This window comes from Bos javanicus, chromosome 23 (assembly GCF_032452875.1).
Source record: "Bos javanicus breed banteng chromosome 23, ARS-OSU_banteng_1.0, whole genome shotgun sequence".
NCBI classification, from domain to species: Eukaryota; Metazoa; Chordata; class Mammalia; order Artiodactyla; family Bovidae; genus Bos; species Bos javanicus.
In genome coordinates, this window is record NC_083890.1 from 37226448 (window position 1) to 37242167 (window position 15720).

The 15720-nt window shown below is 41.3% G+C and overlaps 1 protein-coding gene across 6 annotated transcripts in view; it reads right to left on the bottom strand.

The window, feature by feature from the left end:
• Nucleotides 1–15720, bottom strand: part of CDKAL1 (CDK5 regulatory subunit associated protein 1 like 1) — a 730510-nt gene that overhangs the window by 116546 nt on the left and 598244 nt on the right. For all 6 annotated transcript variants that reach the window (XM_061398740.1, XM_061398739.1, XM_061398736.1 and 3 more), the window contains 2 exons: nt 4042–4125; nt 478–642 (listed from right to left, as the gene is read on the bottom strand). In XM_061398740.1, coding sequence (XP_061254724.1) covers nt 478–642; nt 4042–4125 — 249 coding nt within the window. The remainder of the gene's footprint in view (nt 1–477; nt 643–4041; nt 4126–15720) is intronic.

Sequence of the window (15720 nt, forward strand, 5' to 3'; positions counted from 1 at the left end):
AGCTAACACCCTAGAGAAAGGCACCATAACCATATCCACTGACATGGTTTACTGCCTGTTTAACTGTAGGTAGTTTTTTTTTTTTTTTTTTTTTACTGTATTATAACCATCTTCACAAAGCACGAAAATGACCCTTTTTTTCCTTACCTGCTTCCACTCAGGATCTACTGACACAGAAACATACTGATCAGATCATCTTTGCTGTTAAATCTTTCACCTGGAAATAATGGCTTCTGCCCTCTGCCTCTAGCCTAGAAGCAGAAAGAGCTTCTTCCCTCCGCAAGCAGAGAAGCAAAGCTATAGGCATCAGCAAAAATGCATCTTTCTAATTTGGATTTCAATCTGTCAGAAAGGATTAAAGCCTCATGCATATATAAAAAGGGAACTGTACAAGATAACAGAAACATGGTTGGAAATCACTGAGCTTCCATAGCTGCCTTTTACCAGCTGGGCAGAGAGGAAGGCGCTTTTACCCACCTCTGTTAAACCCGAGACTTCTCCTCTTGCTAATGGTTTGCTGATGGATGGTGTGTATACTTTCGCGTCTGAAACTGGCTGCCCCTTCATAAAATGTTTTCCTGATTCATAAATGTCCACTTCGACCATTTTCCCCATGAATGTGGGGTTCTTTGGCACTAAAACCTGAAAAAAAAATGACAGAAGACTTAATTTTTAAGAAATAAAATTTTATTTTAGAACAGCTTGAGGTTTACAGAATTATTGTCCATAGCACAAAGAGCTCACACACCCCAGGTGCAATTTCCCTCTCATTAACATCTAACGCTGGTATGATACATTTGTCACAATTAATAAGCCAATATTGATGCATTGTTGTTGTTCAGTCACTAAGTTGTGTCTGACTCTTTGTGAACCCATGGATTGCAGCACGCCAGGCTTCCCTGACCTTCACGATCTCCCACAGCTTGCTCAAATGCATGGCCATTGAGTCAGTGATGCCAACCAACCATCTCATCCTCTGTCGTCCCCTTCTCCTCCTGCCCTCAATCTTTCCCAGCATGGGGGGCTTTTCCAATGAGTTGGCTCTTCGCATGAGGTAGACAAATTATTGATGTATTACTATTAACTAAAGTCTATAATTTATTCAGATTTCCTCACTTGTCCTTTAATGTCCTTTTTCTCTTTGGGGATCCCATCTTAAGTGGGCTCTATCTTCCAGATACTCAAAAATCTGGGTATCCAGCAGACAGGGAGGGCATTTCTGGGAGGGGTGGGGCCACAGACAGTGCTCACTCCTCGCAGGACGCCTGTGGTCCTAAGGCACGTGGAAGGCACAGCCAGTTACTTCTGAACAGGCCTTTGATTTCCTGCTCTCGGCTGTCCCAGGCAATGAAGAAAACTGGGACAACACCGATGAAACCCTCATACGTTTGGAACCTGGCAAGTTCACTGTCAGAGTCATGATTTAAACAGCCCCTTTAAATTAAGGCCTGAATATTTGGGTGCGTGTGTGTGTGTGTGTGAGTGTGCACATGCCTGTTGTTTTGGGGGAAGAAGAAGAACATTTCACAATTCCCTTTTCCATAGTTCAAACCTTGGTGTTTGGAGCTAAATGACTTCTTCAACTGATGGTTTCCATCATTTCTTTCGCTCTGTTATAAAATGCATGTTATTTGCTAGTTCTGCGTCCACATAGAGCCAGCTCCTCTGAAGGGTACTTTGGCTGGCTCATAGGAAACTGTCAGATGGTCTCTTTCCACTAAAGATTACAGATCAAAATACTTGTTTACCTCCAGCAAATGTTTCTCCTCTTCTGGGACTTACACGTAGCCTGTATGTATTCTGTTCTCCCTCACACTTCTATTTCAGAACTGGAGCTACCTGCCAATCTTTTCAACTCAGAATCCAAAATAAACAGCCTAATTCTGATCCAGCAGTCTACTCTGATATCTAGATACAATCTTCACTTCTGGAGGTCATCTTTTGTAGAAAAATAATTCCTATGAAATCTTCGATAGGCTTGGTTGTAGAGACACACACACACACACACACAAAAAGTCAGATGAGAGCCAGAAATTCCATAGCCAGTTTCTCCGAGAGGCTAAATTGGATCTTGGTGTTTCTGAGTTTGATTTTTTATGACCATTGAGTACACTGCTCATCAAAGTATAGGAAAAAGGTCACCTGGGTGGTGGATTACTCATGGCAAGCAAATGAACTAAGAGAGCCTTAGTGTCAGGATATGAAAGCCCTTTTAAATCAGTTTTTATAAAATAAGAAAATCTCTAGAGTAAACTGTCCCTGGGAGATCTGGTAGTATTCTGGGGGAAAATAACTCTCCTTGATCTGCTGCCTTGATCTGAATGAAGGGCTCAGTGTTTTTTCCCTCTCCGGTTTTAATAATTGGAAAAAGCTCTACTGCTTTAAATTGGAGGAAACAGCTAATGAGGCATGCCATCGCCTTTAAAATGAAGGGGGAAAAAAAGTTCCCTGCTGAGGCAAAAACCCAGATGGCAAGAGAAAGAAGAGGAAAGAGGCTACCAAAATATAATCCAGCTCCTCCAGAGAGCTGAGCAGAAGGCTGACCTGAAGAGGAAGAGGGTTCTCTGGAGTCATTTACTGAGACGGAAAATGGGGACTCTCAGCTCAAACACGGAGAGCTGGGATCAGTCCTCAACTGGCTGGCTCAAAGGTAAAGAATCTGACTGCAATGCAGGAGACCCAGGTTCAATCCCTGGGTCGGGAAGATCCTCTGGAGGAGAAATGGCAACCTATTCCAGCATTCTTGCCTGGAGAATTCCATGGGCAGAGGAGCCTGGCGGGCTACAGTTCATGGGGTCACAAAGAGTCAGACGCAACTTCCCAACTAAACCACCACCACCACCTCAAATGTAGTCTCTACTGGGGCCTAAACAGGGCATGTTCAGCCTGGGCCTTGTAAGGCTCTCCCCCGTTCCCTGAGGACCCGGTGCCCAGCGTGAGATGAGTCCACATGGAACACCCATGCTGGAGCTCCCCTCCCACTCCTGCTTCCCTGCTTCTAACACAGGCGGTCAGCCTCCCTTGCTCATCCCTTACCAGGGTGGCCCATACTGGCCTGAAGAGCCTTCCCAAGCCACAATCCACAGAAAAAAAGTTCACTTCTCATTTGATGACAGAAGAACAAAAAAGTAGGAAAACCCGCCTGATATTAAGAAAATACGATCCAGGGATGACCCAAAGAATCCCTCTGCCCCTAGGAGCGTCTCTAACCCAGAGGGGCCTATGGCACCTCCTCCTTGGCCCTTCCCAGGGCCAATGGCCCCTGAAGGAGGCACTGTCTGCTTTAGTCATTTTTGAACTGCTTCACCGCCTGGGGAAGTGCAACCCCAAACACTGAACTAGAAGTCTGGCTGCTGGTGCAGCAAAGCACGCTGCCGTGGAAGGGCAGGGACTGGGGAGCCCCCCTTCAGCTGGGCCTCGAAGAAAACTCTCCACGTGAAGCTAGTGTGATCCTCACTCTGGTCTCCAAAGTTGTTCACACAATGTGAGCTGAATCCAAGGAACTCTTTTCCTTTTGCCCTCAGCACTTTTCATTATGATGGAAGTTCTTTTTTTTTAAAAAAGGCAATACAAAAACAATAAAACTCTGAAACTAAAAAAGCCAACCAACAGACAAACAACCAAAAGCCTGTTAGAGCGCTGAGACAGGGAGAGGAAGTCCCCGCCCTTCCAGGCCAATGTCGCCAGTGCAGACATCCTTCCTGTCCCCTGGACAGAACTTTTCCCTCCACGGTGCCAGGCTGTGGGAGGCTGGGGCAGTCAGAACTGCCTGTTTCAAACTCCCCAACGCCAAAGGCTGCTCCCATCAAAGACGAATGAGGACTAAAACAGACTTACTCCTTTGGATAGAATGTTTTGTAGATCCACAAAGATAAGCCCCACGTTAGCTTGGCTGGCTTGATGCTATAAAACAGCCTTCCTGCCACAAGATGCTATCAATACGAATCTCTGCTACTTTATGTCTCTTTTGCTTAAATTGATTTACTTTCAGAACTCTTTCTCATTTTGGAGAAATCCTGAGAGTGTGGGACTGTCTCTTACCTGCTCGTAGAATCGATTGTGTGCAACATAAAACTTGGAATCAAAAGATTCTTCCGTGACTAACACTTGTTGTCTCTGACCAATCTGTGGAAAGAGGGGAGAAAAAAAAATAGGAGCCATCAGGCAGATGTCTGAGAATCCAAAATAAACACCAACCCAAAGAGTTATGGACCAGCAAGTCATGTCTTTTTAAATTGTTTTTTTAAGATTTTTTTTTAATGTGGACCATTTTTAAAGTCTTTGTTGAATTTATTACAATATTGCTTCTATTTTATGTGTTGGTTTTCTGGCTGTGAGGGATGTGAGATCTCAGCTCCTCGATCAGGGATGGAACCCACACCCCGTGCACTGAAGATGAAGTCCTAACCACTGGATCACTGGGGAAGTCCCAAGTCGTGTCTTCTTGAATTTAAAGTAGATCTAAATTGCTAGCTACTTAACAGCCAATACAAGAATCACGGATTCAAATTTCCAGAAAGGCATTATTATTTATGTAGTAATATAAAATTTGGGTAGAAAAAAATCTTGTCTTAGAGAACTATGAAGCAAAACTTGATCTTATGTCTTCCTTCAACAGAAGTTAGATAATTAAGGCTTCTGAGACATACAAAAATCTTCTAAATATCACTTTGTTTCTTGAAACAAAGTTGCAAAACAAGCCAGAACAAGCTGCTTCTAATCCAAATTCATGAAAATATTTTGGCAATATGAGAGACTGGTAATAAACATTAATTTGAGTTATGAGGGATGTAACACTAAAGAAAACACCTCAAAAACTAGTCATTAAGTCTCTGCACCTAAACATTTCATACACTGCATGCAATTCTGAAATTATTGATTAATTCAGTTATTTGCTTAATATACACATTTTCTCTCTCACGGGCAACTGTCTCTTTTTTTTTTGCTGCAGCTGTGACTGCATATTAATTTTATTTTTTTAAGAGACTATTCTCTACAGGATCTGTATTTATGATTTAAGCATGGATTTTTAATAACCAATAAGTTAAATTAGCCAAAATGTTGGTTAAAGCAATGTGACCATTCTAAATTATTCTACCATTTCCAAGTTTATTCCACTGTGAAATGCAACATTTAAAGTATCAGTTATTTATTTTTTTTAAACAAGGTTGTCAAAATGGCTGATGAGGCAAACCAGCTATATTAGATGATTATGCCTAGAATCATTTTTGCCATTGCTCCTTGATAAATACAACCCTCCATGTTAAAGTACGTTGGCAAGATTTTTTTGAACAAAATCCCTTTTCTCTTATGTAGGGACTTGTCACCATGTTCAGGCAGTTACCACTTAGGAAACATAAACACAGCTGCACTAAATAGACCACCTAACAATTACAAAGAAAAAACTGAAAACACCAAACTCCTCTCTCCATTATACAATGCCAATACCTAAATACACTATAATTTGCTCTTTTTTTTTTTTAACTGTATCATTCAAATATAGCCACTTAGTAAAGTCTTCAAGATGACACATTACAGACTGATGTAGTTCACTCCTTGAAAACCAGTGAAAGTTCCTGCAACATTAATCTCTTTTAAAAATCAAGTTACAACAAAAGGAAGTTCTCCTAACTTCTACTTTGAGCTTTAATGGCCCTGTTTATTAAAAACAAAAAACAAAAAACAAACAACAAAAAAAAACCTGATGAATACTGGGTTTCACTGAAGTATATTCTTCTGGAAGGAAACTTAGAATGTTTGCACACATTTCACAGTGTGAGTTGCTTATGACTTAGGATAAGTATCTGTCAATGGTTCTTAAGGAAATCTGCAATTACACTTCATCTAACATTAAGTTTTCAGGAAATTAACAACAATACGAGACTGCAGAGCCACCAAAAACGAATGCTGAGACTTTCCTCTTGTTAGAATTAATGTGGATGTTTGCAGTTATCACTTTGGGGGTTATTCTATTTTATCTGGAGAGACTAACCATGACAGTAATTCACACACATAGTTAGAAAAACTTGCTATGTTTATACAGCACAGGGCAGGGCATTTGGTCAACCATTAGAGAACAATTTGTATGGAGTATTTCACTATTTGCCAATGGGATTCAGGAAACTTGCGATGGGCGGTCATTTACAGTGGCAAACACCTCTCCAGTCACCCTTTTGGTCTCTTCAGCCATCGATTTTGTCTCATTGGCTCTTTAAGTTCCCCAGAAACTACTGAGCAAAAATGAGCATGAGCAACCTAGGACTTTGACCAAAAATTGATGCCATCTATCCCCACCCCCTGAAACCGCCCTCCCCGCCACACACACAAAAAATAATAAATGCTCTAATGTAGTATTTTTTAAAGAATGAACTGAACATCAAATATGACTTTTAAGAGAATCAACGGTTTCAAATAACCTTAAAAACAACAACAAAGTTAAGGAAGTGTGTAGAGGGGGGACTGGAGAAGGCAATGGCACCCCACTCCAGTACTCTTGCCTGTAAAATCCCATGGAAGGAGGAGCCTGGTAGGCTGCAGTTCATGGGGTCACTAGAGTCGGACACGACTGAGCGACTTCACTTTCACTTTTCACTTTCATGCATTGGAGAAGGAAATGGCAACCCACTCCAGTGTTCTTGCCTGGAGAATCCCAGGGATGGCGGAGCCTGGTGGGCTGCTGTCTATGGGGTCGCACAGAGTTGGACACTACTGAAGTGACTTAGCAGCAGTAGAGGGGAGATTGAGCTGGAATTCTGGAAGAGGCAACATTGCCTTGGTGACAATAAGGAAACTTACAGTCCAAACGTGTAAGTCTTAAATCTTTTTTTTAAATGAGCCATCTCCCTATTTTCCAACCGCTTTCTCCCCAACTCTACGTGACAACTCTGTGTGGTTAAAGATCACATAACAAGATTTAGGGTGTAGTCAGTTGCTCACTTGTGTCCAACTCTTTGCGACCCAAAGGACCGAGGCCTGGCAAGTTCCTCTGTCCATGGGATTTCCCAGGCAAGAATACTGAAGTGGGTTGCCATTTCCTTCTCCAGGGCATCTTCCCAATCCAGGGATCAAACCCAGGTCTCCTACATTGCAGGTGGATTCTTTATTGCCTGAGCTATCACGGTACTAGATTTAGGGTAATCATCCTAATTTGACTTAGAATGCCTCTACTGCCCAGCAAGGCAGTCTTGGTCTCAGAGGAAGAAGCAGGGCTTCAGGAGCAAAAGGGCAAGACTATAGATACCCTTAGGTCCCTAGGACTACCATCACTCAGCTCTCAAATATACTAAAGGCAGAGGGATCCCCCAGGAGAGGGATCAGCCTGTCTTACAGAAGGATAGGTGTATACAGAATCTTCACTGAGATTCTGCAGCATCTACTCTCTGCTGACGTTCTGAGATTCTGTGAAAAGAAGGCTTCTTCCCTGGCTTCTCACCCTCGCTGACAGAACCTCCCCAGCAACTGGAATCTCTGACAGGAATGCAAGGCTATGTCACTGGCTTTGAGACAAGCCCCTTGCAGAGGAAGTTAACAGAATGACTGCTTGTGTAATTTAAAAAATGAACAAACTCCTGAGTTTACAGAAAATATATACAGGTACACACACACGCCCATAGAGAGAGAAAGAGAATACAAAGGAGGCTGAAGATACTGGTTTCAATGCCCTCTGTGACTGGCAGCACAATATGGCTACTCAGCAGGAACGATGAAGATGCAAGTGGAACTGTAAACCCACAGAAGGATCCAGAGGATGACTCCCAGATAACCGGAACTTTCAAGGACAGGATGGAAGGGGAAAGTGATGGAGGGAGAAGGAAGGGTCAGAAGCAGGAACGCACAGTTTCAGCAGAACCCTGGGGAGAGGAAGAAGGGTTATTCAAAGACATCAAATGCCACATGTTTGAACTGGAGAGTGGGGCGAGAGGACACAGGTCTGAGTAGATTATTTTTAAGATAAAAGAAATTTGGCTACATTTTGGGCCTTTGATTTCCTTACAGGAAAAAAATGAGAGTTTGGTAGAAGTAACAATGGAGGTGGCGAGGCAAGCAGACTGAAGAGGAAGTGGATTCTGATTTTTAGAGGACCTTTCAGGTCCAAAATTCTAAGTCATCATTCATGGTAGATTTGATCTGCTGACAAGGTTTCAGATGAAGGAAATTTGTACTCTGAATCCAGGCTGTCCCTTTTCTCCCAGTAAATGTGTGCTTAGAGCCCTCTGCAAACTATAGCCACTTTCTTGCTGCCCTGAAAGGAACAACTTGATTTTAATACCCACCAAAGAAACATTGACAGAGTCTCTCATAAAGCTATCCAGTGACCTGCACCTGAAGAATCCTGTTAAAATCTTCCCAACAAAGTTCTTTTTAAAATAATCTCTTTGCCTTTTGATTTGCTTTACAGGTACATAATCTATAGCTGATTTATAAAATGCTTCTTTAATTTCTAAAGCATTTTAGAGTTTAAGAAGTTGGGTTGGGAATATAGTCTCTTGCACTTTTCACTTTCCATTTACAAAGTCTGACCTTCAGGACATGCGTCAGAACTTTTCAAAGTGGTTGTCAGACCTGGCACCTGCTGTAAGCAGACAAATGTACTCTGTAATTTATTCATCAGATGTCAGTGAAGACAGTGGCTTTTCCTATGACACGCACAACTTCTTTCAGTCCATGTGAACCTGACTTCAAAATTACATTTTAAGAGAAATGAACTGCAGAAATGTTGCAGGGAGGAAGCCAATTCTGACTCCATGTTGGAAACTTTCGTTGACTTGCTTTTTTTTGCTTTTATCATTATAATCAATACTCCATGGCTTATTATTACTGATACTCCATGGCTCGCCTGGGGGACCCTGCCCTCTGCTTGACTGTAAACTGAAGTGCCTTTGTTCAGCTCATGGAGAGAGAGTTTGTCCCTGTCCACCTGTGAAGAGAAGAGATTAACACACCCCTTCCAACAGCTGGCCATTCCCTTGGAGATGTCTGGCAAGATGGAAGACCCTTTCACTTGACTTTCTCACTGCCTCTTCCTCTCTGTTCTGCCTTTTGACTTTAGCTCCTCATTGTTTCTTTCTCTCTGATCTATTAAAGAATCTGGCATCCAGACCCCAATAAAATGGTTATTTTGAGGTGCTAGCCTGCCAGCTTGTCGGTCTGCCCGCTCCCCGATTAAAGTCTCTTTCTTGCCTCAACACCTCGTCTCTGGGATTCAGTGGAGCCTGCTGTAACAGAAACAGTCCTATGAAACCATCCCTCCGTTTCACAGATGGGGTCACTGAAGGTACAGAACAAGCCCATGGGATCCTGCATGATCTGCTAATCTCACAGAGCTGATGGGAACCATGGTCCCTGCTATGAAGGCGGGAGGTGCAGGCGGGGTAGAACTTTCCAGGCTTTGTTGGAAAGACGTGAAAAAAAAAAAAAGCGCGTCTGCTTTTTTTTTTCCAAACACAAAGGCAGAAAATAAAGACTGCATTCCCTTGAATAGACAAAGAAGCTCAGAACCTGAAAGGGGCTTAGCAAACTCTGATTTCACAGAGAGGAGACTGAGGTTCAGCAGAATGCACTGATCTGTTCAGTGGCCGAGAGAAGTCTTGGAAGCATCCTTGCTACTTGATGTCTCCTATGGAATTCCTAGCTGCAGAAAACGTACAACATCAGGGCTCTAATTCTGGAGTGTGCGGCTTTTCCTTGAGCAGAGAAACATCTGTGACAGACAAAAAGCAGTAAAGCAGTGGCTTTTTTTTTTTTTTTAATTCAATTTGGGGGCAGATTTTTCAGTCCGTTATATAATCAGCTGGCTGTGTTATTTGTGTCACATCTATGCTTCAAATTTTCCCAAGTGCCTTAAGTGGTGAGAAACATCAGTTCTAGCCATATGGGCAGATAACACACAGAAAACACACACTAGCATGAAAAAAGCAGTGGTTTCCAACAGAATTGGGTTGCTGAATGAATGTTCATTCAAGTACATTCTATTTCTCCACGGGTCCTAAAACAAACAACATTCTGCACGGCTATTTCAGGATGTAAAGAGAGAAGCTAAAAAGAATTGCTTCAAGACAGGCAGATAATACTGAAACTTAACAAAGACATTAAGAGTACTTGGGTTTTTACCTTTAACCCAGTAAGAACTGTGACTTGTATAAGTATTCTCTGAACTAGAAGAAGCAGAGTTTCTTTTAAGTCCATAATGTGGCTTTAAAATATAAACTTTATGTAAATTTTACTTTTTTTCAACTTTTTTTTCACTCTTCTCACTTTTGTTTTACTTAAACAGAAAACCTTACGTGTGGCTTTGGAAAATAATTGCAATTTGGTTTCTACTCATAAAGGGTCAGGTTACAGAGATTTCAACAATTCAATATAACTGCTCAGAGTACCCAAAAACATTCATAAAGGACAGATGTATATTAGACTTGTGTAAGAGAAATATTTATTTCTTGAAAACAGTTACAAGAAGGTAGAGGAATTATTTTGCTTCCTCTGAAAAGTTTCTAGCAATTAATTTTTCTGTCCAGTTGCCTTAGGTGGAGAAATGGAGATTAAAACACATGTATCAAAAGCTCTAATTATTTACTGCACATTTCTAATAAACCTGAATTTTATCTCTGCTTATCCTATACAATATTTTGACATGCTACTTTTGCAGCTAAGTTTTTTTTTTTTTTTAATTGTAGATAATAAAATACAATTTTTCTACCTGACTGGTTTCTGAATGCATGACTCTGGGAAATGTCAAATGTCTTTCTTTAGCTCCAGTCAAATTAGTTTTTTTTTCCCCCTAAGCTGCCTGGAACATGTTAAACACAAGGCTGTGACCTTAAACTCTGAAATAATATTTCTAGTGTCTGTGCAAAAGCCTGCCCTCACATACACCTTTAGACTAATTACTGCAGTGTAATGTTGCCAGTGAACCACTGTAATTACACTTGGAGAAAAGTATGGTCTTGTTCTTTCCTAGCTAATGAAAATGATAACCTTTCCATTTTGATTCATCATTCACAACAGGCAGAGCATGCGATGCTGGGTCTCCAGGGTATACAGTAATTTTCCTGACTGTTTATGCACACTTCTGTTTTCTGGCCCTGCAGAAGCTGGAATTAAAGAAGCAGGCATACTTAAGCTAAAAACAGTCAACAGTAATAATAGCAATAACATTAAAATTTAATATCATCCTTATCCACAACGCCATTCTATAACGAAACAGGGCCGTGACACAGGAATGTGTGTCAAAATGATGATAGCACAGAAAACAAGTAATGAGCCTCTAAGTCCAGCATATTGGAAACGCCTGCCATCAGTTACTGGTCTACTTAAGGGTTCCTGAGAGACGACGGAGGACAGTTGACTGTGAAAGGGGCTGGACTTGGATCCGACTCTTAAACAATGATGGGAAATACATTGTTAGATTTTTTTAAAATACTATCCTCTGTGTGAAAAAAACACATATTAGCTAGCTATTCTTATTATTAGAATTAAGTGTGTTCAAAGGGAAAGAACGCTCCTTTAATGTAGAATATCCATACCTCTAAAGTGTTTATTTATCTAGTAATTGCCATGAGCATCTTAGTGTCTCTATTAGTCCTTCCTCACATTTCATAAATAACCTAAACACACACAAAAAACAATCTGGCTTGTTCAAAGTCCTTCCTCCCAAAACAGTGATGAAAGTTACAAAGACCAAGGTGGTTCTGCTGAATTGAATCAGAAAATGAAATTTCTTCTAACAACAGCCCTTGTATTTCTGTCTTCAGTTGCTGGCTGATTTTCTTTTAGCTATGTGCACATCCCAGTAAGAAAAAGGCAACCAAAGGGGTCTCTTCCCAGGTGGAGGCAATTTCATTCCAAACAAAGGTTTTTTTCCTTCTGTTGGTTGATCAGTTCTGTCCAGTTGGTTGAGTCAGCTCAGTCATGTCTGACTCTTTGTGACCCCATGGACTGCAGCACACCAGGCCTGCCTGTCCGTCACCAACTCCTGGAGCTCACCCAAACTCATGTCCATAGTGTTGGTGATGCCATCCAACCATCTTATTCTCTGTTGTCCCCTTCTCCTCTCGCCTTCAATCTTTCCCAGCATCAGGATCTTTTCTAATGAGTCAGTTCTTCATATCAGGTGGCCAAAGTATTGGAGTTAGCCAACAATAATCAGTATAGTAACAGTGCTTTATTGATACAGTAATTCTCAATAGCAAATAGTTACATGACAAATGTTGACCTGATTCCTTGGCTGCATTAGAAATCTGTACCTCAGTGCTGACTGAACTTCCAATTTGAAAACCAGTCAAGTTTTATTTATCTGCCTGGAGATTTTTGGTAATCTAGAACATTCTGAGGTATTATCTGCAATGCTTTTATGGAATTATTTTAATTGTGATAAGAATATACAACATGACATCTGTTCTCTTAACAAACCCAAATAGCCTTTCCTTATCACGTATTTGGCACAAGTACATTACATGTATTTTTTCCCAAACTAGGCAAGCTCTACAATTTAAAAACTCTACATTTAAAAACTATCAAAAGTGCTAAAACCAGATGTTGCCAGTAAAATCTATTTATGATGTCTTATTAATGGGATGACCAAGCGGGGCCAACATGGGACATGTATGTGGAACCCTTTTTTATTAAGATTTAAGTTCTAAGATTGAACAAATTATCTCCATTTGCTTCTGCCTTCCCAATCTTTTCCCACTGGTCCCTATCAACCATTGCTCAGCATGTCTGGGCCATTGTTCTTTGACGAGCTTTTCACTTAAGTGCAAAGGTGACCATACTTATATCTTAGAACTGTTGAACAGATTACCTCCTTGGAAAGCATCTTTAGAATTTTTGCTTCACTGTTAACACAATAAATAATTCAGATTACAAAAAGAAAGGGAAGTAGGCAGCTGAGTTTTAGAGAGAGATTTAATGTTAACATATAACTCATCAAGTTTATCTGTAACTTTAAAATTGGATTTTATCCTGACAGGTGCTTTTAGGCCATGTGGTAAATTAAAGAAGTAATCTGAAACTGTACCACCCAGTACTGTGGCCGCCAGCCACAGGTGGCTGTGGAGCACCTGAATGTGGCAAACCCTTAGTGAGATATGCTGGAAAACACACACCAGGACAAAAAACTTAGCAGATCTCAAAAATTTAATGTAACTAAAAGAGTGTGCAAACTAGCTTATTAATTTTACATTGTTTACAGGTTGAAGTTGTTAACTGATGAACAGAAACCTCAATTAAATTAGTCAAGATGCTGGAAGGGGAAGCTCTGTGTTTTAGGAGGACTGTACCACCCAAGAGTAAAGAAGACTTCCTCTGCTTTCCTGGCAAGAGCTCAGCCAACATGAGACTGAAACAACGCAGCCAAAAACCAGTTCCAGTAGTGCTCTGAACTCAATTCCTCCAGGGAACCCTTGGCTTCCTATAGCCCTCCGACTTCTTTTGCCTCCTTTCAAAGAGCTCTCTTCTCCGTGCTCTGTGGAGCCTTGCATGTGGCTCCATGGATGCGGTTTCCCAGTGGTGCAGTGCTAAAGAATCCACCTGCCAGTACAGGAGACCTAGGTTTTGATCCCCTGGGTCAGGAAGATCTCCTGGAGGAGGAAATGGCAACCCACTCCAGTATGCTTCCCTGGAAATCCCTTGGACAGAGGAGCCTGGAGGGCTACAGTGACAAAGAGTTGGACACAACTGAGTGACTAAGTACCCACACGTGCACCAAGGTGGTAGGCACCAAACTTGCCATTCTTTGTTGATCTGTAATGAATCTATTTTTTTTTTTTTTTGGAGAAACAAATGGCAGTCTTTATTTGTTGTATGGCAATGAAATAATGATTCTGATATGCTGAGTTAAATAAAATATTAAAATTTATTTCGCCTGTTTTTAATTTTTTTGTGTAACTACTAGAGAATTTAAAATAACATCTGTGATTCATTTCCATTGGATAGTGCTGTTCTAAAACATTATTATGTGATCTTTAAAAATTTAACAGAAATTCCCCCTTTCACTATTTTAAGGACCAGATTGATTAATTTTTTCCCCTTTAACTCACCCCAAACACCCTTATTTGGACTAATTATGTAAACAGAATGCATTAATTTTAGGAAAGAATACCTGCTGCTGCTGCTGCTAAGTCGCTCCAGTCGTGTCTGACTCTGTGTGACCCCGTAGACGGCAGCCCACCAGGCTCCCCTGTCCCTGGGATTCTCCAGGCAAGAACACTGGAGTGGGTTGCCATTTCCTTCTCCTACATATCTATAAATTGTTAAAGGCAGAGATTTCAAACTACTAAATTTCTCTTTTTGACCTTTAAATTAATCTTGTTTCCATTTTTTTCTGGTCAACCCTAGCCTCTCCAAAAGCCTAAGGCATGATCAATTTGCTTGTTGTTTTCCAGGTAATCCGGGCAACCAAAGAAAGGCCGTCTAAAATTTCCAATCTGTCACTTCCCATTCTGTGTGGCTGCAAGAGCAACCATCTAAAGAACAATGATGTTTGGCAGAAATAGACCATTCTCAAATTCATTTTTTAAAAAGCCAAAATGAACATCCAAAATACCTACCGCCTTTGGTGAGATCAATCTTTTGTTAGCAACCCTATTACCAAAGAACTCAGCATAGATGTGAGCAATAAATAACGCGTGCAGCGCACCCACCATCTTTCAACCATTTGCCAGTCAGGATGGAGGCAGAGGAAGCAGAAAGGATTAAGCAGAAATCAAAGACAGCCAAGCTTTAATGGTGTCTAATTAACATAACAAAAGACACAGCTCCAATCTTTCAGCAGTGGGCAATACATCTCATTAAAGAAGACTGAATAACAATTATTCTCAACAGAAAAGCTTGAAGACTACTAAACAGGGAATCAAGAAGTCTTTTGTTTCCCAGATGAAGGAATAAGATAAAACCCCAGAAGACCAACTAAGTGAAGTGGAAACAGGAAATCTACACAACAAAGAGTTCAGAGTAATGATGATAAAGATGATCCAAGAACTCAGGAAAAGAAAGGATGCACAGAGTGAGAAATTACAAGAATATTTTAGCAAAGAGAAGACACAACAAACAATCAAACAGAGCTGAAAAATACACTAACTGAACTGAAAAATACGCTAGAAGGAATCAACAGCAGAATGAATGTGGCAGAAGAACAGATCAGTGAGTTGGAAGGCAGAGTGGTGGAAACTGCTGCCATGGAACAGAATAAAGAATGAAAAGAAACAAGGACAGTTTAAGAGACCTCTGGGACAACATCAAAAGCACCAACGTTTGCATTATAGGAGTCCCAGAAGGAGAAGAGAGAGAGAAAGGGCCTGAGATAATAGCTGAAAACTTCTCTAACATGGAAAAGGAAACAGTCACATAAGTCCAGGAAATACAGAGTCCCAAGTAGGATGAACCCAAGAGGAACACAGCAAGACACATAATAAACTAACCAGAGGCCTGTGGTTTGACTTCTGCCAGTAATGAGCTGTTTGATTCCACAAACAAATCATTTCACTTTGGGGCCTCAGCTTCCTCATCTTAAAGGGGGTTTGAAACCAGTCAATGGAAAGGCTACTTCTGCTTCACATATCGGTGGAGGAGGCAGGGCCAGCAAGGTGTCCTGCAGTGAGGGCTAAGCGCCCACAGTGGAAACTGCACTTCAGCAGGCAGTGGTTGCGGTGGCAACAGCAGCTTCGAGCATCCCCTGGACACGGCCGGGCTGGCCCTTGCCGCACACCTGCTGCTGCTAAGTCG